The sequence below is a fragment of the Cydia amplana genome, chromosome 13, assembly GCF_948474715.1.
Source record: "Cydia amplana chromosome 13, ilCydAmpl1.1, whole genome shotgun sequence".
Lineage (NCBI taxonomy): Eukaryota > Metazoa > Arthropoda > Insecta > Lepidoptera > Tortricidae > Cydia > Cydia amplana.
Window position 1 is genome coordinate 5,197,795 of NC_086081.1, and position 24,233 is coordinate 5,222,027.

At 41.0% G+C, this 24,233-nt stretch overlaps 1 protein-coding gene across 1 annotated transcript in view; it reads right to left on the minus strand.

Annotated features, from left to right (window-relative positions):
• Positions 1 to 2,478: 2,478 nt before the first annotated feature.
• LOC134653444 (spectrin beta chain) overlaps positions 2,479 to 24,233 on the minus strand; it is a 90,524-nt gene continuing 68,769 nt past the window's right edge. The window contains exons 31-40 of the mRNA XM_063508810.1: positions 22,197 to 22,420; positions 17,861 to 18,057; positions 16,120 to 16,878; positions 14,492 to 14,633; positions 10,796 to 10,858; positions 8,509 to 8,640; positions 6,906 to 7,049; positions 4,573 to 4,666; positions 3,665 to 3,844; positions 2,479 to 2,701 (exon numbers count right to left, since the gene is read on the minus strand). Of these exons, the coding sequence (XP_063364880.1) occupies positions 2,494 to 2,701; positions 3,665 to 3,844; positions 4,573 to 4,666; positions 6,906 to 7,049; positions 8,509 to 8,640; positions 10,796 to 10,858; positions 14,492 to 14,633; positions 16,120 to 16,878; positions 17,861 to 18,057; positions 22,197 to 22,420 (2,143 nt within the window). The 3' untranslated portion in view covers positions 2,479 to 2,493. The remainder of the gene's footprint in view (positions 2,702 to 3,664; positions 3,845 to 4,572; positions 4,667 to 6,905; positions 7,050 to 8,508; positions 8,641 to 10,795; positions 10,859 to 14,491; positions 14,634 to 16,119; positions 16,879 to 17,860; positions 18,058 to 22,196; positions 22,421 to 24,233) is intronic.

Consider the following 24,233-nt stretch of genomic DNA (forward strand, 5'->3'; position numbering starts at 1 on the left):
AAGTAATTTTGGTTGTTCAGACTTCTGACTAGAATTTTTCTAAGACAAAAACACTCGTCTGCAAAAAAAAATATCGCTTCTCGCCACCTGTCATCTAAAGTACCTACATAAATCTAGTTAGGCACTTTACGATCGAGTTAGGCTTCGGTACAGGCAAAAACCTATGCATGTGAAAGATAATAAAACAAGAACATTTTATTTGAAAACATTATTTATTATATTTTCATCAAAAAAGTAAAATATTTAAAATAAAATAATGACGTAAACATAGGTACTCATGCAATAGTGTGTAATATTGTGGCAGTATCGTATGGCGGCGCCGCCAGGGTGGCCGGGTCCTTTTTGGAGCCGGTCAGGGCCACACGAGATGACCGGCCACGGTCATAGAGAAATAAAGACAAGAGTGCTCACTCCATACATCAGTTCAGACTATTAATTTCAGTGTCTACATCTAGCATCGAGTAGCGGAACTATCAGTACTGCTACTTGACAATAGATGTAGCACCGACAGGAAAGTCTTATCTCAACAGCATAAGACTTTCCTGTCGGTGCTACATCTATTGTCAAGTAGCAGTACTGATAGTTCCGCTACTCGATGCTAGATGTTAATAGTCTTTTTGGTACTAAAACTGATGTATGGAGTGAGCACTCTATGTGTTTTTTCTCTATGCCACGGTGGCGACGCCCGCACCTCATCCACACCTCTATACATTACAATGACAAAACTGAACTAAAAATGTGTGATCGTAACATCTAGGGAAGGTGATTCAGATACGATTAACGATTTGTGAGACTGGCAGTAAAAATAATTAAAATTAAATGTATATAAAGACACGGTAGTCCGTAGAAGCACTTAGCGATCAAGCATACTTACAGGTCCGATCGAGGCGGGTCTGCGCGCTGCCGAGCCGAGCCTAACACCTAACTAGCTACTGAATGCCTCTTAGTTACGAAGAATCTAATAAGAAATTTCTGATATTATATTTAGGTACCGAAAAATGCGGCATTACGTTTATTGACCGGCAGCGACGCAGTACCGCGGTAGAAGACACTTTATATTGGAAATTTTATACTGGTAAAATTACGTAGCTTACGTTACGGCTTTCGTACGGGGTGCTATCGACCCCGTAAGGGCCAAGTCACTGGGGAATAGTGTAAATGCGATTACGATCCGATTCTCTAGCTAACTTCATATCAAATGCGATATTCAAATTCCGTCAAATGGTATTTGATTGGTCAATATTATAATTTCTAATAGAACATCTCAGTTTGAGTTAGTGGGGGATTACTGAACGACATACATTTCTAGTTCAACCGAATTTACATACACTATGTCAATTTTACACATATCGTATAAATAATCAATATAATATATATTTCTCAATCTGAAATTTAAACACTAAAGTTATTTCACCATAAATAGCGTCGCATTTAGAATTTTATAATTAAATTTGTATAATTATTATAGTCGTCTTCGAGTACAACAATCAAGTCGGGGAGGGGTCGTTTCGGATATAAATCTAGTGATCTTCACTCGATAGGTGACCGCGGCACCGAGCGATAATAAATACGATACAGACGAAGGCAAACGATCCAAACACTCAATCACCGAACAGTCTTAAATAACGTTTTGTACGCAACGAAATATTAAACTTAATAACATTGCCGCCGGTGACTATTTCGTCATCAGCAAAGCTTACAGCAGCAAGCGTCGTGTGAGAAACGCCAAGCTCCGGGAAACGCGAGCCGTTTCCGCTCCGTCGGTGTTTAGCTGCAAAAATAATTACACATTACACCTGTGTTCTAGAGTTTGTTAACTGGAATAGTAAAATGATTACGACAATAATTAACCCCTCGTATGCTTAGACACGGATCCGTGCGTGGGAATTTTAATCTATTGTTGTAAATGTAAAGGTCTCTTTTTCAATGATCAAATTTGACAGGCAGCATACGAGGGGTTAATAAAAGTTTTATTTATTATAAAACAATACATAATGATCATGCGTGTTAGTAAATCATTAACTTGGTAAGAAACAAAACAATCTAAAACAGAAAAACTAAATGTTATGCCCTCAAAAAATGTTAAAGCTACAAAAGCGGAAAAAACAAACAATCAATTTTAAATATGTAACTTCTTTTAGTTATACATTACGCGAAATTAAATAGGTTTATAAGTTATCTTGTCATTAATTACTCATAACTTTAAATTCCCAACAACAACGTAAAATAATGATTAAAATAACCCAAAAATATCTAAAACCTTGTTAGTCAAAAGTGAATAATTAATATGTGACGACTCATCTCGAAAAGACATGCGTAAGAGCTGAGACTGACTTCTTCATAATTAAGAAGCGGCGCTTAATAAAATGTGTTTCGTGTCACTGAATCCCGACAGTAAACTGTGATGTGATTTACAACACAAAAGTTAGTAAGTATCCCGACACACTCCTACCCCAATAAATAGGTACAAACATGCTTGTCATGCGGAGCAAGCTACGGCGAGAATATGAATGAAAGGGCGGACACTGACTTCTTCTTGAGCGTGAAGAAAGAGCGGCGCTTGGGCTCGTCCTTGTTGGGCGCGGGCAGCGTGTGCGAGCGAGACGCCGGCGCAGCCGTGCGCGCGCGCAGCGCCTCCAGCCACCACGACATCTCCGCCTCGTCGTGAGCCTGCAGCAGGAACTCCGCGCCCATGCCCAGTCTGAAAAAAAAACACCATTTTACTCACAACTAGCTAAACTAGTGGCTCTGTGAGCTGTAGACCTCGCGAGCATAGCTTATTGGGACCGTGCACGATGACAGCGCCACACAGCGGTTTGATCTATCAACAATACAAATATTTTAATTTAGTAAAAAAAAACGAAGTTTAAGTGAAAAAAAAATACAAAAAGTTATGTCTTACTGGGGATGGAACCCAGACTTTCTGTGAGCAAACAAAAAAAGCGATTGTTTACAAAATGCGCCATGATAGTTCTTAGCTAAGCTGACGAAATTCGGCTACTCATTCTCGAGTACAAACTAAATATCTAAATATCGCCTAAACCAGCAATACAAATTTTCTGCATTTTTTGCCATTCACTATGTAAATATGCCTCAAAAAGAAAATACTCTTATGATATCGATACGACTATTTGTCTAAGCGCGAGGTATCACAACTCCTCCATTTTTGAAAATTTCCAAAAACGGGATCGACAAAAAAAAATTATTTACTCATAGAATCTGGTCACAAAATTTCACAAGAATCGGTTAAGAATTGTGACCTGTAGAGGAGAACATCCGGACATACAAAAGCAAAATGCCCGAGTCAAAACGTAGACCTTCGCTACGCTTCGGTCAATTACACTGTATACATACATGTCTTCTGGTCTCCCAATAATAAAAACTTGTTAAGACAAGTTCAATTGAACCTGTCAAAATAATTGTTCAAAGTATAATCAAATAGAAGGCATTTTTATAGGCCTCTTGGCAGCTAGAGAACACAGCCACGTTTGCGAGCTCCTTTGAAGGCATCCAAAGTTTTTGACGGCTGACGTTGATGGCTTTGTACAGCTCCTTGGGTACATTATGCGACTGCTTCAACTGTCAAACTCGGGGCAAGATTTTTTTCTTAAGGCGTTACGTTAGTGTCCCCTCATGGGCCACCAAAAAATTAAAAATATGTTACCTGAGCCGGAAGACGTGCTTCTTCTTAGTATAGTTGGCTGCGACCTCTACAACTGCTCCGTTGAGGTCAAGCGGTGCTTCGCCGCGCCAACATTGATCAGGCGCGGATTTGTACGCCTTCTGGTCCTTGTAGAACGCCATGCGGCCTTCCTTGGCCACCACGTACACTTTGTCCCACGATCTGAAACGAATAAACGATCATGTAGATGACTTTTAGACGTAATAGACAAATGATAGTTATATACCTCTACGCTACCCTAAATATAGAACCAAATACAGTCTGCCTTTAACAACGTTTGAAATATAAAAGGATACCCGGCGTTCTCATAACTCAAGGGCTAAAACATACACTACTAAAATACGATAATTTTAAAAATGTCTGCTTGTATACGATGTAATTTTAGTTTATATAAATCTATCTACGACATAATTTGTGTCAACGTACCATACGTAATTTTGTACTTTACGGAATACAACTATATTACTAAAACATACAATACGATAATTATAATAAAAAATCATTATTTATCCAAACTGTTCAGAGGGGGAATTTAAAATTCTTCATAATAAGAACCGATTAATATCCTTTTGATTTTCTACTACTGCAACACCATCTAAGAAAAACATTTTACGTAGGTAACATTAAATCAATTACTTCATGTAGTCCTGTCCTAAGTGCAAGAATGTCAACATCTAACCTACTAGTTAGGTTAGGCGGTTAACACACTGGATGCGATCCGAACGTCGCGTCGCTTCGATGTGTCGCTCTAATACGCGCATAGCGTTGTCTCGTTCAAACATCGGAGCCACGAGCGAATCGTATCCAGTGTGATAACCGCCTTACTTATGATAAACTTTTGTAGATCAGTATATTTCCTAGTAAAGTTAAATAAAGAATAGTTTCCTCACCTGTTAGAAGCGCGCTTGGCCCCGGATTCCCATTCGTGTTTGCGGACCAGAATACCCTCTATGCCTTCATCCTCACCCGCGGGACTAGCGCCCTCTGTATAACAGCACACAAGTTACTACACGTCCTAATATGACGAACATTCTCCAGCGCACAGCTGACAATACAAACTTGTATTGTAAATAAAGACACGTTGTACCACTTAATAAAATAATCGAGCTATAAATACTAGGGACGAACCGTGCTAAAAACGATAAAATGATAGTCTCCTTTTACGTATCTTTCTCCGTTTAACATTAAATAAATTATCTTTAAAGCAACGATCATTTATTCGATTATAAAATATTTTCTGAAAATAATTTAATTTGTTCTAATACGTGATGATAAAACACCCTAATTCTAACATCAACAAGTTAATATTATTGTTTTGTCGCATAAATGATCGTTACGCAGAACTTTGATAAACTATTTCGTGATATCTACCAACTAATCATCAACGTAACCACTAGTGTCAGGTTTGATACTACCTCTCGTCGTGAATAAAAGCCACGCAAGTAAAACAGTTTTATTACTATAACCATACTGATTCACGAACCATGCGCACGACACAACAGCACACTCAAAGCGAACGTTGCGATTCACAAAGTTCACGCCGAAGAACGTAGCACTATAAATCAATCATCTACATTTTTTCAATGTATTAGAGTAATGCTACAACGGTCACCACTCTAGTCTAAACTCGAGACTTGAAATATTATGTGCAAACGAAAAGCCGGTATGGCGTTAAACACTCATAATATTTTGTTAATTCGGTAAATATATCGTGAATGTATTTGTTATGCTGACAACATTATTAAAAAGTGCAAGTTTCTTCGGCTTGAACAAATATTTGGCTCAGTGCATAAACTCTGCTAACAGTAAAGATTATGCACTACGCCCGATAATAACTTGGTAGTGGACAGTGGTCAATTTCCCTTGTTGGTACCCCTAACCCCCTAATAGAGGAGTTACCCCATTTAACTGTACTTAAGATTATTTTCAACAGTAACACTTTAATTTCGATTTACCCCCTGATAACTGAAATTATAACATTTTATGTAAACATAGCAAGATAGGCATTAAATAATATATCGTCGAACGACACGAACTGATATTTAACAACTTTAAAAAATAAGTCGATTGTAATTCTTATGGTTTTTTTTTTCAAAAGAGTGTATGTTAAGATCGGTTTTCCTAAAATAGCGGTGCCGTCATATAGCGGCCGTCTCCATACTAAATAATACGGCTAAATATGGATGTCGTAGTAATTGTATGGAGACGGCCGCTATATGACGGCACCGCTTTCGGAGGAAACCAAAGCTTTACTGATACAAAACATAATACTTACTGCCGTATTCGAACTTCAAGATATTCACAAGAGACGACACGTACTAGATCCATTCTAGATACGTTATAGTTTAGATTTCAACTAGTTCTCTTTTGCAGCTCAATTCGAGTAACCAATGTCACTTTTACGTTAAATAGAGTTAGATATCTATTAAATGTGAATTCGATCTCTAAGCCACATCTTGTGGAAATCGTTCAAGAGTATCTCTAGAATCGCGCAAATGTCAAATTTGACAGGTTAGATCCTAAACATATCGTTATCGTATCTTGGCGATGTCTAAAAGATATCTAACAGATGTCTATTTCAAAATCCGAATCGGGCCCATATTTAATACTGTTATTACATTAGTTCTGTTATCGAATGTATTCACAGGAATTGTAAGTCCACCTCTGTCCACTACCCATAGACTAGGAATCCTCTAGACTGAGTTTAGAGCAATTATTTCATGAAACCGATGCTGCCAAAATACAGGGGTGCGGGGGGACGAGGTGAGCGAATCCCGTGCCGTGATTGGTCCGTTCAAAGACACGGACCAATCACGGCACGGGATTGACTCGAAGATGGAGTAAAACTACCGTATAAGTGGCAGAGGGGGTAGCGTTACTATGCTCAGTCATAGAGAAAAAAATACATAGAGTGCTCACTCCATACATCAGTTTTAGTACCAAAAAGACTATTAGCATCTAGCATCGAGTAGCGGAACTATCAGTACTGCTACTTGACAATAGATGTAGCACCGACCGGAAAGTCTTATGCTGTTGAGATAAGACTTTCCGGTCGGTGCTACATCTATTGTCAAGTAGCAGTACTGATAGTTCCGCTACTCGATGCTAGATGTAGACACTGAAATTAATAGTCTGAACTGATGTATGGAGTGAGCACTCTATGTATTTTTTTCTCTATGGCTCAGTCTAGAGGATGTCTTGTCTGTGCCACTACCGCTCGTACCTTCGTCGTCACTATGGTGGGTCCCAGCGAGCAGTTTCTTGGCGGTCTTCCACCGGAAGCTTCGGAACGGAGACTTGCTGCGCGAGCGCGACTTGACCTTACCGGAGCTCGAGGGCGTGGCCGGGCTGGAGCTCGATCCCGCCGCTGATTGGTCGAGGACAGGAAGGGGCGGGGCGGGGGATTTATGAATGAAGCGGGGTGTTTGACGTAAAGGCGATGTGTCAATGTTTTTATTGACAAATGGATATGTGGAAGCAGGGTCGGGGTTGGTGGAGAAAAAAAACAGAAAACAAAATAATTCAAAGCAACACAAAACGAACGCTTTGCAGCAAAAACAAAAGCAATGTCATGCTCGGTTTTGTAATCAAAAAACTTTTTGGTTGATGTTATATATAACATTTGTTAGGGTCATGCGACGAACAGACAAATGACGACATGGAGGTACTTTACCATTCCGTTAACTACAGGGCACTAATAGGTTTCAAAGAAAATCGTGGTTCAAATTTATACTTGTTCGACATTAAATAGTACTTAGTAGTATGTTTTATTTTGAATAAAAAAATATATGATTATGATACCTATGTTAATTATGCTTATCTTCATTATTCTATATAATAATATAGAGCATTATAAAACAGTTTTTCAGAGGCATGCGCCATCTATTACATCAAAATTAAAATTAGTTTCATATTTTTCATTAGTTATTCAAGGATCTGCTTAAACAATGTTCGTTTTAAATACACAACTAGACCTTTGTAAAACATAAATGTAGATCTTAAATGAAATTACAGCTACAATAAATAAAACAAATAAATATTTATATATTTATTTGTTTTATTTATTTTAGCTGTAATTGTATTAATTATTAATTTATTTCAATTAATTTATTTATTTCACATTGTATATTATTTTAATTTGCATGCCACTAAAATGGTGAACTGTGCTGAGCCATGTTATTTTAAGTCCATCACATGGTACCTGACCATGATTCTCGCAAATCAAAAACATTTGAACTTTTTGACAAAGGTAATGTAATTTTCATTTCGTATGTCATTTGACAATGACAAGCACCGTTAAATCATAGAGAAAAAAATACATAGAGTGCTCACTCCATAAGTAAGTAAGTAATCATTTATTGTCAGATTGTGCATGTCAGTTTACAGACATTACAATATTATTAGATTGGTGAGTGTCACAATCAACCGGTTTACGGTATACAATTTCCTTATACCTAAAATATACATACATCAGTTTTAGTACCAAAAAGACTATTAGCATCTAGCATCGAGTAGCGGAACTATCAGTACTGCTACTTGACAATAGTCGTAGCACCAACCGGAAAGTCTTATGCTGTTGAGATAAGACTTTCCGGTCGGTGCTACATCTATTGTCAAGTAGCAGTACTGATAGTTCCGCTACTCGATGCTAGATGTAGACACTGAAATTAATAGTCTAACTGATGTATGGAATGAGCACTCTTGTCTTATTATATTTCTCTATGGTTAAATATACCTAATTGAACTACAATACCGGAAAACTTTTAACGTGTACTGGCTAAATTTGAACCACGACTCCGTTCACCCTCTACGTGTATCATACTCACTGGAGGACCGTGCGGGTTTAGCGGGGGTCTGTTTCTGCGGGGTCTGTGCGGAGGCCGCGGGCGACGGCGCGAGGCCTGCGGGCGAGGCCGACGGCGAGGCCGGCGGCGTGGCGGCCCGCTCTGCATGCGACACTACGTGCGGGTTAAGGCTACACTACACTACCATGCATAATGACCACGATAAGTTACATCGACTAAGTGCCAATGATATTATATAACTATAGATAGGTTATACTCATACTTGAGGAACACAAAAAATACTTCCATATTTATTTCTGTGCCTACGAAAAAATCTGTTATTTTTGATTAATTTTCTCATTCCATCCACCTTTGTCACACTCGTTGTTAAACATAAGGTCGTCTCTTTCTCTTTCGGTGTGCGGGAGCTCGTTAGCACGTGCACATTTCTCGCTTGTCCAGCCGCGACTAAAGGCAACTTGTCCAATTTGTCACAAGGTAAGCGCTTCAATTTTGGAACGCCTATAACCTATCTTGAGTTATAAATCATTGCTAAGTGCCAGTTGCATCAGCCGCACTCCACAGACTGATCAACGTCACGTGATCCGCGGCGGTTTACTATGAAACTTTCCATGCAATAAAATTTAGCGAACTCTTTAACGATGGCAAACACTTTGGTGCAAGGGTGCAACCGACCCTTACTGTTGTAAAACTTATTGCATCGAGATAAAGTTTATTGGCTAACTTTCTTATCTATCTACAAAAAATTGTACGCAAAAAAATTACGATACACAAATGACAATTAGTAAACCTTACTTCGTTCCAATAAGGTTCACAAATGGTCAGTTCGGTGCTATGTTTTGTTTTTTACCTAGATATATTTTAGTCGATGTAACATATCTTGTGGTTCTACAGTACTTGTCAAACGAACGTGTATGCGTATTGAAATCACTTGTGAATCTACTAGTTACAACATTGTAATTTTCTTTCAATTTCAACATAATAGAATCAATTTCTTACTTAAAATAATATTGCCACGACATGACAACACTCGAAGGGTTCTCAAGTTTTTCTAGTAGCAGCAAATTTATTTATTATTATAATTAATTATATACATTTATATTTAATACGTTTACACATTCAACAGTTTCAACACACATTAATACAACGGTAATACCATGCAATAGCATGCACAATGCATGTATAGTTCTAGGTACGATATGTCTGTCTACTTAAGAATAGGATCACAGTATTTATAGGAACTACAAGGTAAAATTATACATCTACCTACCTAATTATAAAATTATCAATTGCCATTTCACCTATTGTTATACCCATTTGTTATATTTTATTTTAACTTTAACTATCGGTTAACTGATGATCAGTTAATATGATTTTACCTAAAGATATAAAATAAAGGCTAAAGCACATAGAATAAAGCTATAAAACAAAGCATTCTATATAAAAAGCAAAGCATTTAAAAACACAAAATACACTCAATACTTATATTGTGTTTAGTGCATATAGAAGCAAGAGATAGCGATATGTGTGACACATGTACACCTACCTTATTGACAGCATCAGATAGAGACGGCACGACACACTTTACTAATAAATAGCTAGAAGTGACAAGGATAGAGTATCAAACCTTCACCGTGATTAGACGTGACACAGTACATAAAATAATAAGGAAACATGGCTAGTTTAAATAAAATAAAGTTTATGTAAAATGAATATGACTAAGAAATTTGCGAATAATCGGTATTTACGACATTGATGATTTGTTTTACTAATACTATTAGCTGGTAGATATTTTAAATACATATCAATGATTAAGTAAATACCGATGACACAACCGCCGTCAGAAATATCTATGCAGGCTGTTCAAAAATATCCCAACACCCACAAAATGCCTTGTTGACAAGAGTCGTGTCCAGATATTTATGAGCGCCCAATTCGCTCCGATATATCCGATGGCGACTGTATATGATCATGATTACACAGTGTATAGTCGACAAATGACGTGTGAAAATAAATTGTGATACCATCACCTTGAACTAAACAGATGGTGATGTGTTAAAAGTCGTGCATTAATAGAGAAAAGTGCTATTTAGCCCCAACTACGAAAAAAACCTAAACAATCCTAAACGTCTTTACGTAACACATAAAGCCTAATAAAGCTACGGTTATATTACAAAAACGTGTCCCAAATATTGAGCTCGAGCGCGGTGTTAACCGTCTAAAAATCGTAGACACCCTTAACTACCGAAGCTCATGCGTATAATAGGGTATCTTTTTACATTGGTAGGTTTATAAGCGCTCGGTTTACCTGGCTGGGAGTGCGGTCGCTCTTGGGCCTTCTCGGCCGCTTTAGTGGACGTTCTCCTTACGACTACGCGTGTGCATGTGTGGACAACACATCGGTAAGTATCGGCCCGCAACTCACGTGGGGCGAGCGCGGCGAACGAGTGGGAATTAGGGCCCATTTAGACGATGCGAGATCTCGCATGCATTTCATTACATTGCGGGTTTTGATCGGTCGGTTGAATTGGACGTAACCAACAGTCCGCAATGTAACTAAAAACGTATGCGAGTTCGCGCGCCGTCTAAATCAGCCCTTAGAATCGTAGTAGTCTTTAGATAGACTTGTTTAGAAATTATCATAGATATAAGAATACGTGGAGTGAACCGTCATTTGTTTTTTCGTGATGGTTCAAAGATTCAATCGCTTAACGTTCAAAGATTCAAACCTTAAACTGTGAACATTATTTATTAGATATTTGTTACTTAGGTACCAGAGTTGACAACCACAAAAGGATTTGTAATCACCAAGATTCAGTGAAACATTGACAAAACAAAAGAAAATAACTTATTATTCATCAGTCATGTTGAAATTTGTACGACCATGTGATCCCAGTATTATTATTTCCCGTGATTATTTCGCTGTCACGTTTTTAGGTCTTTAAAATCTTTAGATCATGAGTGTGAGTTCTGAATCACCACACACATACACCACCACACACTCCACACCACATGTATTCTGATATCAGCGAAAATTTCTTAAGCTATAATGCCAATTGAAATAAGCGTTTTTTCGTGAGAAATTCGTTCGCCGCCCGAGCACCCAAATCAATAAATTTACACGAAAAGCGGCAAGCGATGCCGTAAGCCTCTCATGGCCTATCGTAGTGCAAAATGTGCTTAATCTCTTATCGTTTAAAGTCGATATTCGCATTGTTTGAAGTATAAACTGAGTTTAGTGTTACTGCAATATGCAAGCTGCATTCACCTGTTATCGGTGAAAGTTAGTGGAAAAATAGACAAAATAACTGTTAGTAAATGTACACAGCCGAAGAATAGTGGAACAGATTTCACATCTGAATAAGATGTCATTAACACATTAAGTAGCGGGATCCCGCTCGGCGGGCGCTTTGTTTGTTGTCGCTCTCCTCTACAAAGCGGGACAACGCTGGGATTGGCTACGAGCGTAGCGCTACGAAAACGTTGGTAGTACATAAAGCGCCTTATATGTACTTAATTTGCGGTAACGTTTGATACTTAACCACAAAGCGTATGGCAACGTCAGCTGTCAATTCCGTGCCACGATTTATTCTTTTATTATCTGTGTACGTTTACTACAGATATTTCAACTATTGTGGAAGTTTCTCGTATTATTCTTCGTTTAAGTGCTAATAGACATTACACATGCGTGCTTACATTGCAATCTGTGGTTTGAAGTGTTGTTAACTTTTCAAAGATTCATTGTTCGACTTAAATAAATCATTTTCTTATAAAATCTGTTGATTGCTTAAATATATGTTTCGGTTAAACTTGTATCACGTCGACTGTGTTTATGAGATGATAATTAAGTGGACATGATCCGAGTTTTCCTATCGAGTTAATAAGTGTCATTGGTCGCAGTAAAAACTAGAGCTATATTAACACGGCATAGCTTGAAATAAAGACTATTTGAGGCGTTTAGAATCGATAGTAACTTATGCATTTTTCCTGGCTGGATAACTTGTTAACTGATATTGCGACAATGACACTCGAAAGCATTGCATTTGCGTAAGCGCAAATTTTAGTTTAACTTCATTGTATATTCTGTTCCGGATAGTTAAGAACATGGCCACAAAAAGGAACTTTAATTTCGCTTCTAAAATGAAATATTCATCTCCCATACAAGCTTTCACATGGTGCATCCATAATAGTTTTGAAGTTCACGGTTAGTTTCACTAGACTTATACAAGGTGTTACACCAGCCACTGAAAGTGGGATTGGTACAAGTTGTGCAGATCATACTGAGCATCTTTTACTATGGGACCAACCCCGTTATCGCGAAAAAAAATTAACTCTCCCATACATTTTGGCTAGCTGATGTTGATATCTTGTATGGGAGTGTAATTTTTTTTCGCGATTTCGGGGTTGGTCCCATAGTAAAAGTTGCTCAGTATGACCTGTACAACGTGTACCCTACCCACTTTCAGTGGCTGATGTAACACCTTGTATAAACCGGGATATGAACCGTGATTACCTTAATCACGGTTCATATCCCGATCTATATAAGTCTAGTGCATCCATAATATTAACAGATACATTCTACAGTTAAATACAGATAAATACCTACAGATAAATTCACCCCACGCCACTGCGACTTCTTAACCGTGCCCCTAACTTTCGGGAACAGAACAGCCAACAGACCAGCTATCATGGTCGCATTTTTATCACCTGTCATGCTATGCGTCACTTTCACACTCACATATTTGTTAGAACGTGACAGTCATGGCCTCATGGCACAGTACACTAAGAACAGTAGTGAATCTAAGGCCGCTCGGCAAGTTATTTACCTACTCTTGCGTTGGCGCTTAGGGTTGTCACTTTTATTTTTAGTTAAATATTATTTGCGTATTATGAGTAGCACTAGGTTTCTATTTATATAATATAATGAAATGTTCTATCAATTCATAAACGAGGTATAAATTAAGGCCGGTAAGAGCAGGCAAATGCGAGCGTACTCGAATGCGCGCGATCACAGTCGCGGTACGGCCCACACTGCCGCCACCGTATTCCCCCGTATATTATGCGAATGTGTGCGTGGCAGCGCTTGCGTACACATTCAAGCCGGCAGCGGCACATTTCTATGAAGATTCACTACTGTTCTTGTACTGTGGTCATGGTGACAAATGATAAAGAGCCGGCCATCTTAGCCCACTGACAATCCAACCTCTAGACTGAGCTTAGGCCAATTCTTTCATGACACCGATGCTACCAAAAATACGGGGGTGCGGGGGGACGAGGTGAGCGAATCCCGTGCCGCGATTGGACCGTTCAAAGACACGGACCAATCACGGCACGGGATTGACTCGAAGATGGAGTAAAGCTTTGGATTCTTCCGAAAACGGTGCCGTCATATGACGGCCGTCATATAGCGGCAGCAAAAGACGGCCGTCTTTACGGTGGCGACATGTGGAAAGTACCACGGCGTCATAAGACACCGTCATCCACCAAGGTCAAAGCGGCAAATTTGAAAAATGTAGGCGCGATGGGATAACGTCCCATAGAAAATTTGAATTTCGCGCCTTTTCCTACTGACAAGATTTGCTTGATCATCTATAATTTACTTGGAGGATGAAATATCATCAGAAGAGGAAAATAATCGTAGTACGGAATCATTTATTCAAATCTCGTGTCATTTATTCAAAATGGCGTCACCGCTATCTAATAAAACGTTCACGAAACTATCGACAAGGTCATGACGGCCGTCATCTTACGTTACGTTGACAATCAACGTAACGTAACGCCGTCTAGGAAACCGCGCCATCTTGTTTACATAGACAACGTTCTAGTGACGTCAGTCAACGCTATATAGCGGCCGTAATATGACGGCACCGTTTTCGGAGGAATCCAAAGCTTAATGCTACCGTATGTGTGGCAGAGGGGGTAGCGCGACTATGCTATGTCTAGAGGTTGGATTGTCTGTGTCTTAGCCCAACAGGTCTCATCCGGCACACACGGGCTGTGTTACCTTGCGGCGGCTCGGGCTCCGCGGCGCGGTCGACGGCGTCCCGCGCGGCGGCGGCCGCGGCCTCGGCCTGCTCGCGCTCGCGCCGCTCGCGCTCAGCGGCCTCGGCGAGCTCCTGGCGACGCTTCATCTCTTTCACCTCGAACTGCGGAGATGGCAGGGGTGAGTATATGCTGTTTTATAAGTTTTGTAAGTTTTACCACAAAATAGATACAGTACAGAAGTCAATCACATGTATGTACTTCACTTCATACCTACGCTCGGCGGTCGCTCTAGGGTTGTCAACTATGATTTATGCACAAAAAACTATCGTGATAGTGGCACTCGTATCTAGTAGTGGCCGGGGCGGGGTGCATATCTACCTACCTAACTGTTCTGTTTAACGTTAAAACGAACCATCGAAATACAAGCAGATACCTACTTACCTCTCTGAAACCACTGGTAGCTTAAAAAACGACAATTCACCGTTTAATGTTGAATTTAAACAACCGTCCACTGAACAGTTATAATAACTTTTTTTTTGTTTCTCCATTATTGCACAAAAAAGCTCACAGACGCGTGTCTCAAGCGGATGGCACTCGCGCTCGCACTGGTCCCAACCGGTCCGAGATATCGTGTCCGTGAGCAGTGTCTATGTGTGCGTTGCTCGAGCGCACTTTGTATGTAGATTGATTTCTGTACTCTATCTATTTTGTGGTTTTACTTAAGTAGGGATACAGCTATACTACAGAATGAGAGATGAATATCGTTTTCTCATTCTAACACATAGCTTTGTCCCTACTTATGTAAGCAAAACTTACAAGCTTGTGTATCTCGGGGCTATGGGCTACGGAATGTACGCAGTAAAATTGTGTAGGTAAATCACTTCAATCACCATACTACACCCTTATAAACATATGTCCCATAACTTTTACCTAACATTATCTTTAAAAATAAACTTGATATCAATACCTCCCCAAAAAAGAGGCTAGGTCAAGATTGAAGTAAAACGTGAAATGTTGCATAATATTTCGCCGCTATACTTACTCAACCTCGTATCTGCAACACTCATTTGATGACAAAAACACCCGTATTCCGAATGAAAGAAAAGCGACATTTCCATCAAATGATTGTTGCAGATATGAGGTTGAGTAAGTATAGCGACGATTTGTGATACTAAACGAACACAATCACAATATCAGTTACTTTTACATACAAAAAATGAAGTAATTTACCTAATGGCGGAAAAAAAATATAATAAGGCGTTCTTCGTCGCCTCTCTATCTAAGAACTTTATTTTGAAACTTTGTTTGAAAGTAAAATAGCAATAGATTTGGCTATGGTATTAGAATAAACTGCGGTTTAGTCACAGCGCGACATAAAATGCGATAAAATCCCTAATATTTACCGGAGCCTAAATAATAAAGAAATCATCAAAATGTAAATCGGGTAGGAATAAGTCTCTGGAAGCCTAAAATGCATTTTAGACATGATCAAGTGATATTTCAGTGTCTGTCTAATGTCTATAGATTTTAAATACGTAAATAAATACATTAATCATCATGCTCGGTTTAAAAGCGTAAGCGTCAGTGGCCATGCATTTAATACAAAGCACACACATAGCGTCATGCGATATACCAGTCACCACTTACACTATCCAAGTAGTTATAGTACCATTCAGCTTCGGGAGCTAGGAGTTTACGAGTTTGGACCAACAGAAGTAAGGAGTGGGTCAAAGGTATGGATTTTACGTCTTTCCCTAGCTCGTTTACAGCCTTATCACTGCTGGTGAGCCCCGGTAAGGAGAGCACGGCAACATCGCTTATACTGTCTGAGTCAGAAGGTTTACTTTTCCTTGACAATCTACGGAAGAAACTCTTTACGCTACCGGATCTGGATCGGGACTCGCTGGAATGCCTTATTAGCGAAACGTTAGGATATACCCATAAGGATGATAGTCTCTCCCATAATATGAAATCTATACAAGAGAAAGTGATACTAGAAGTATGAGGTTCATCTTCAGTGGGATACTCGAAAAACACTGAACTATATATGTCAGGCGAAAGAGTACTTCTCCTAAGAGGACTGACAGTTGGACTACTGGTTTCAGAAATCGTCGATAAGCTGTTACCTCCGACTTTCGTCCAAAGAAAAGAATCGTTTCGTTCAAGCTTTTTGGAACAGTCCAAAGTTAATGCTCTTGGTTCGACTTGTTCCTCCATTTTGAATCTGCCGGTTTTGAATATGATTTGTCTGACTATTACTCCTACTTGGGGTTCGTTGGAGGGAGTTTTCAATGGGGAGTGGGGGTGGTTTTCGAAAGGAGGGGGAGGTTGGAGTGAGAAGGAGGATTCATCACATTTTTTCCACGGTTGAACACTAGGCCATAGTGTCGCTCCAAGCTGTTCAAACTAGTGGTAGTTAAAAAGAAAAAGAAAGTTATAAATGAGTAACAGTGCAAGTAAATACAAAACAGTGCAAGTGCAAATCAACAGAGAAGAATTTTTCGAAATTTATTTCTACAAAAGTCAACTGTCAGAAATAAAATGAAATAAGAATAATGTTTCGAAAATTACTTCTCAATATGTGAATAATAAGCAAATTTTAAAAACAAACAACATTACCTACTCATGCATATTTTTAGACATATTTACAAATTACCAACTTGTAACAATTTCCGTGATATTTATAACAAGATTTGTGATAGTATATGACGCACAACAAAACTACGAATCCCGCAACCATATCAGCCATTGATATTAACATGTTAAGCTTTAAGACAAAAACGATTTGAAGCTAACATGGTAAATTAAATACATTACATTTACAACTACAATTATAAACAGGCTATGCAAACTTGTTTTTACTTAGCTTGCAACAACCTGAACTCGAAAGTTCGCTAAAACTATTTTAGTAGTTATACTAGTTATCTTTAAAATTAGTCTTAATAAAAAGTCTTTAATGCCGCGAAAAATAGAAATCCCTTCTGAGAGCCCTATGTCCCTGATGAGGGATAACAGGATACCATCATCATCATCAAAAAGTCATTTAAATTCACTGTACAAAAATTCCCAGTTGCATAACCACAACAAAACACCTATAATTTTTTGTTTTCTTATTATTTGGCATAATTTTAATTTGACATTGTTCTTAAATTAATGTAAATGTATTGTGTATAAGTGTATATAGTTAATTAATGTACTTTGTAAATACCTACTTGAATGTTGTAGAATGTAGTTTTAAGAATAATTTGCATGCTGTCATGAGATAGCGGATCAAGGTGGATCATTACTAACCTAACTATAAGACCTGTAACTAACCCTTTTTCTGCAAATAAATATGAATATTAATATGAATATACATTTGAGCAACGTAATAAAGTGTAAACCATACCGTGGTGAGTCTCTGCAGCGCGCTGAACCTGTCCTCCTGAGCGGCGGCCGACTTCTCAAACGCCTCGTGTTTCTTGATGAGGCTCTCCACCTCGTCGATGGTGTGTCCCAACTCCTGGGACATGAGGTACGGCTCCTGGGCGATGAGCCACGCCTCGGCCACGGCAGCGTCGCGCGCGAACTGGTACACTTCCAGAACTGCGTAAAACATGTTAAGTAAGTATACATACCGAGCGTAATGGACATTGCTGCTTAGTGACCTTTATAGCACTATGTAAGGCTTAGCACGCACTGCGGTTTTTTTCTTGCGGTTGCGGTCAAAATGTAGCAAGTTGCGTGCGTGCGCTTATAAAGAATGCCGTACGTTACATTTTTTGCGGTAGCGGAACCGCTTTTTAAAAACCGCAGTGCGTGCTAAGCCTAACGTTATAGTGTTTTTACAAGTATGTACATTTTGTCTACATTTAATTTAAAAGGTACGTCTAGTAATGGAGAACATGAATACGGTAATACAATGTTTATTAATGTAACGGGAAAATAGGTAACAATTTAAAGTGACTTGATATGAGTAATACTAGAATATTTCCTTGTTCAAAGTGTAGCTATGATTAAGAATAACAACAACTTGGACGTATAAATTAGGACGTTCAAATTCTAATTACCTCTTATACATTGCCAATTGCAAATTATAGTTTGTAGCTTTCTAATAGACCCCGAAGGCTAATCCTATTGTCTATTGTTAAGAAAAACCGCTCGTGCCACGTGCCACAACCACCTGCATAAAAAATCGGTACTTCGGTTACTGAGTGCCGGCGAGTCGAACGCTACAGAACCAGTCTAAAATGTGTCATCGAGATGCGTAACAAAGGCGCGTTATCGGAGAGCGCACCTACACTGGTTTTTTGAGCGTTGGACTAGCCCGCGCTCAGGTGCCAAATAGAATAATTAGGACCCTTTTTTGCAGGTAAGTAGCACGTGCGGTTTTACTGAACAATAGACAATAGGATTAGCCTTCGGGGTCTATTAGAAAGCTACAAACTATACAAACCTTAAAGTTTGAAAAGGAAATAAACGAAAGACTTGCTATTTAAATTACAATATTATCCATATGTCAAACGCAACTTCAAGAATGAAATCGCTCGCAACAACCCAACTCATGCTAATACGCTCCGGATATCAATACCATAGCGAAAAGTGTGACGTAGCCAGTAAGGGCTCATTTAGAAGGCGCGTGAACTCGTATACGATTTTAGATACGTTGCAGACCATTGAGGTTACATCAATTCAGCCGACCGATCAAACGACGCAATGTAATCAAACCCGCATGCGAGTTCTCGCCCCGTCTAAATGAGCCCTAAAGCTTTGGATTCCTCCGAAAACGGTGCCGTCATATGACGGCCGCTATATAGCGGTGAATGACGTCACTAGAACGGTGTCTATGTAAACCAAATGGCGCGGTTTCCTAGACGGCGGTGATTGACACCGTAACGTCAAAAAGCGGTGCCGCCATTTGCATGACGGCCGTCATGACGGCGTCGATAGTTTCGTGAACATTTTATGAGATAGCGGTGAAGCCATTTTGTACTAAAATCTCAAATGCACATTCTATACCACGAGATTTGAATAAATCTTCCGTACTACGATTATTTTCCTCTTCTGATGATATTTCATCCTCCAAGTAAATTATTAAAGCTAAATCAAGGTCGTCCATTTTCTCTCCTGGATACGTTTCGTTTGACCTTGGTGGCTGACGGTGTGTTGTGACGCCGTGGTACTTTCCACATGTCGTCACCGTAAAGACGGCCGTCTTTTTGCGGCCGCTATATGACGGCACCGCTTTCGGAGGAATCCAAAGCTTAAGTGTAAGGCCTGAGTGCACGCTCGAAGCGGAGCGTTCGGCGGGGCGTGCAGCGTGGCGTCGGGTTCACGCGTGATGTGAGCAGCGTGCACTAAGGCCGCTCCTATACGTTTGCATTTGTTTAACATGCACGCCGCACGCCCCGCCCCGCTGCACGCCCAACTCGAGCGTCCACTCAGGCCTTAAGCTTTGGATTCCTCCGAAAACGGTGCCGTCATATTACGGCCGTAATATAGCGGTGAATGACGTCACTAGAACGTTGTCTATGTAAATAAGATGGCGCGGTTTCCTAGACGGCGTTGATTGTCAACAGAACGTAATAAAGCGGTGCCGTCATTTGGAGGACGGCCGCCATGACCTTGTCGATAGTTTCGTGAACGTTTTATTAGATAGCGGTGACGCCATTTTGAATAAATGACACGAGATTTGAATAAATGATTCCGTACTACGATTATTTTCCTCTTCTGATGATATTTCATCCTCCAAGTAAATTATAGATGATCAAGCAAATCTTGTCAGTAGAAAAAGGCGCGAAATTCAAATTTTCTATGGGACTATATCCCTTCGCGCCTACATTTTTCAAATTTGCCGCTTTGACCTTGGTGGCTGACGGTGTGTTATGACGCCGTGGTACTTTCCACATGTCGTCACCGTAAAGACGGCCGTCTTTTGCTGCCGCTATATGACGGCACCGTTTTCGGAGGAATCCAAAGCTTAAGGCCTGAGTGCACGCTCGAAGCGGAGCGTTCGGCGGGGCGTGCAGCGTGGCGTCGGGCTCACAAGTAATTTGAGCAGCGTGCACTAAGGCCGCTCCTATACGCTTGCATTTGTTTAACATGCACGCCGCACGCCCCGCCCCGCTGCACGCCCAACTCGAGCGTCCACTCAGGCCTTAAGCTTTGGATTCCTCCGAAAACGGTGCCGTCATATTACGGCCGTAATATAGCGGTGAATGACGTCACTAGAACGTTGTCTATGTAAATAAGATGGCGCGGTTTCCTAGACGGCGTTGATTGTCAACGTAACGTAATAAAGCGGTGCCGTCATTTGGATGACGGCCGCCATGACCTTGTCGATAGTTTCGTGAACGTTTTATTAGATAGCGGTGACGCCATTTTGAATAAATGACACGAGATTTGAATAAATGATTCCGTACTACGATTATTTTCCTCTTCTGATGATATTTCATCCTCCAAGTAAATTATAGATGATCAAGCAAATCTTGTCAGTAGGAAAAGGCGCGAAATTCAAATTTTCTATGGGACTATATCCCTTCGCGCCTACATTTTTCAAATTTGCCGCTTTGACCTTGGTGGCTGACGGTGTGCTATGACGCCGTGGTACTTTCCACATGTCGTCACCGTAAAGACGGCCGTCTTTTGCTGCCGCTATATGACGGCCGTCATATGACGGCACCGTCTTCGGAGGAATCCAAAGCTTTACGTTGACAATCAACGTAACGTAACGCCGTCTAGGAAACCGCGCCATCTTGTTTACATAGACAACGTTCTAGTGACGTCAGTCAACGCTATATAGCGGCCGTAATATGACGGCACCGTTTTCGGAGGAATCCAAAGCTTTACACTAAGTGTGCAGTACTCACTGAGCTGCAGGTTCTCCCAGCGCTCCTCCCAGCGGCGCAGCAGCGCGTTGCGCTGGTTGTTCAGCTGGAGTAGCTTGTCCTTGATGTCGGCGGCGGCGTAGTGTTGCCGCGAGAGCAGCTCCTTACACTAAGTGTGCAGTACTCACTGAGCTGCAGGTTCTCCCAGCGCTCTTCCCAGCGGCGCAGCAGCGCGTTGCGCTGGTTGTTCAGCTGGAGTAGCTTGTCCTTGATGTCGGCGGCGGCGTAGTGTTGCCGCGAGAGCAGCTCCTTACACTAAGTGTGCAGTACTCACTGAGCTGCAGGTTCTCCCAGCGCTCTTCCCAGCGGCGCAGCAGCGCGTTGCGCTGGTTGTTCAGCTGGAGTAGCTTGTCCTTGATGTCGGCGGCGGCGTAGTGTTGCCGCGAGAGCAGCTCCTTACACTAAGTGTGCAGTACTCACTGAGCTGCAGGTTCTCCCAGCGCTCTTCCCAGCGGCGCAGCAGCGCGTTGCGCTGGTTGTTCAGCTGGAGCAGCTTGTCCTTGATGTCGGCGGCGGCGTAGTGTTGCCGCGAGAGCAGCTCCTTACACTAAGTGTGCAGTACTCACTGAGCTGCAGGTTCTCCCAGCGCTCCTCCCAGCGGCGCAGCAGCGCGTTGCGCTGGTTGTTCAGCTGGAGTAGCTTGTCCTTGATGTCGGCGGCGGCGTAGTGTTGCCGCGAGAGCAGCTCCTTACACTAAGTGTGCAGTACTCACTGAGCTGCAGGTTCTCCCAGCGCTCTTCCCAGCGGCGCAGCAGCGCGTTGCGCTGGTTGTTCAGCTGGAGTAGCTTGTCCTTGATGTCGGCGGCGGCGTAGTGTTGCCGCGAGAGCAGCTCCTTACACTAAGTGTGCAGTACTCACTGAGCTGCAGGTTCTCCCAGCGCTCCTCCCAGCGGCGCAGCAGCGCGTTGCGCTGGTTGTTCAGCTGGAGTAGCTTGTCCTTGATGTCGGCGGCGGCGTAGTGTTGCCGCGAGAGCAGCTCCTTGCCGAGCGAGATGCAAGCGCCGAAGTTGTCCTCGCGCGTGTCGATCTCGGCCTTCAGGGATTGGTGGTTGTTCATTAGGAGCTCGACGCCGCTCACGTCCCTGTACACATAAATATCCATAGATGATAGGATCCTAATAGATGTGGTATACGCGTGCGTCCGTGAGAGACAAAACATTGGCAATGCGACACTATTTTTTTAATTTTTAACAAGCAGAAACGTCTGAGATCGATGCTATTAAGCTTAGAATAAATTTAAAGGTGGAAAAATTACTGTCTTGGGTGAGACTTGAACTCACCCCCCTCGCTCGGGTCCCCTTGACCCATATGGTGGAAAGATTTGCTGGCTATGGATGAGGTCTTGGTGGCTCAGATGGCAGAGTATCTATCCAGAGGCCGTGAGTTCAAGTCTCAACACACCACAGCCCAAGACAGTAATTTTTCCACTTTAAAAATTTATTCTAAGCTTAATGCGACACTGTGATTGGTCGAATTTATTTGTTGCTCATCATAATCCATACTAATTTAAGGTGGGGAATAAAAAAAATGTGAGACTGACAAGGACAAACAATAATAGCGCTTCCGTTGCTACTCCAACTGAAATATACATAAGACTATCCCGTTCGGTCATTTCCCCCCACCCTTCATGCCTGATCCAGTTAAAATACTAGATTCATGTAAATATCCCATTATAGGTGGTCCCATTATTCTGGGTTATTGTTGATGTTTGTCTAGTAGTTGTACATTAAGCTTTGGATTCCTCCGAAAACGGTGCCGTCATATGACGGCCGTCATATAGCGGCAGCAAAAGACGGCCGTCTTTACGGTGGCGACATGTGGAAAGTACCACGGCGTCATAACACACCGTCATCCACCAAGTTCAAAGCGGCAAATTTGAAAAATGTAGGCGCGATGGGATAACGTCCCATAGAAAATTTGAATTTCGCGCCTTTTCCTACTGACAAGATTTGCTTGATCATCTATAATTTACTTGGAGGATGAAATATCATCAGAAGAGGAAAATAATCGTAGTACGGAATCATTTATTCAAATCTCGTGTCATTTATTCAAAATGGCGTCACCGCTATCTAATAAAACGTTCACGAAACTATCGACAAGGTCATGACGGCCGTCATCTTACGTTACGTTGACAATCAACGTAACGTAACGCCGTCTAGGAAACCGCGCCATCTTGTTTACATAGACAACGTTCTAGTGACGTCAGTCAACGCTATATAGCGGCCGTAATATGACGGCACCGTTTTCGGAGGAATCCAAAGCTTTATTAGACAACATCGTCCATCCATAAGGTGAGGTTCCTGACTTGGTTGAGGAACTGATACAAGTCATCAGCATCATCCAGCTAAACTCCCGAGTCGTAATTAGATTCCAAAAAAAGTAAGCGAATGTTGCCACTGCAATAATTTGATTGTAAAATAGTAAATTCCTTTTTATAAATAAACACGCTAAGATAATTTATTTATTGGTAATTTTACTCCTACGATTTAAAAAAAGTACTTTTATTCACTTATTTTTACATAAATACAAGACGCGCTAGTAAAAAGTGGCAACGTTGTCTTACTTTTTTTGGAATCTAATTACGACTCGGAGTATAGGATTTCCTGGTGACTCCTGCGGCTACAGAGTCCATCAGTTTCCCTTCAGGTGATCTCTACTGCCTTATAGCTATTGCTTAACCAGTAATAAACTCACCTCGGTTTCTCGCCAGTGTTCATCTGTCGTACAACATCCATCCACAAGGTGAGGTTCCCGACTTGGTCGAGGAACCGGTACAAGTCGTCAGCATCATCCAGCTAGGATTTCCTGGTGACTCCTGCGGTTACAGAGTCCGTCCGTTTCTCGAGGTGATCTCTACTGCGTTATAGCTGTTTAACCAGTAATAAACTGACCTCG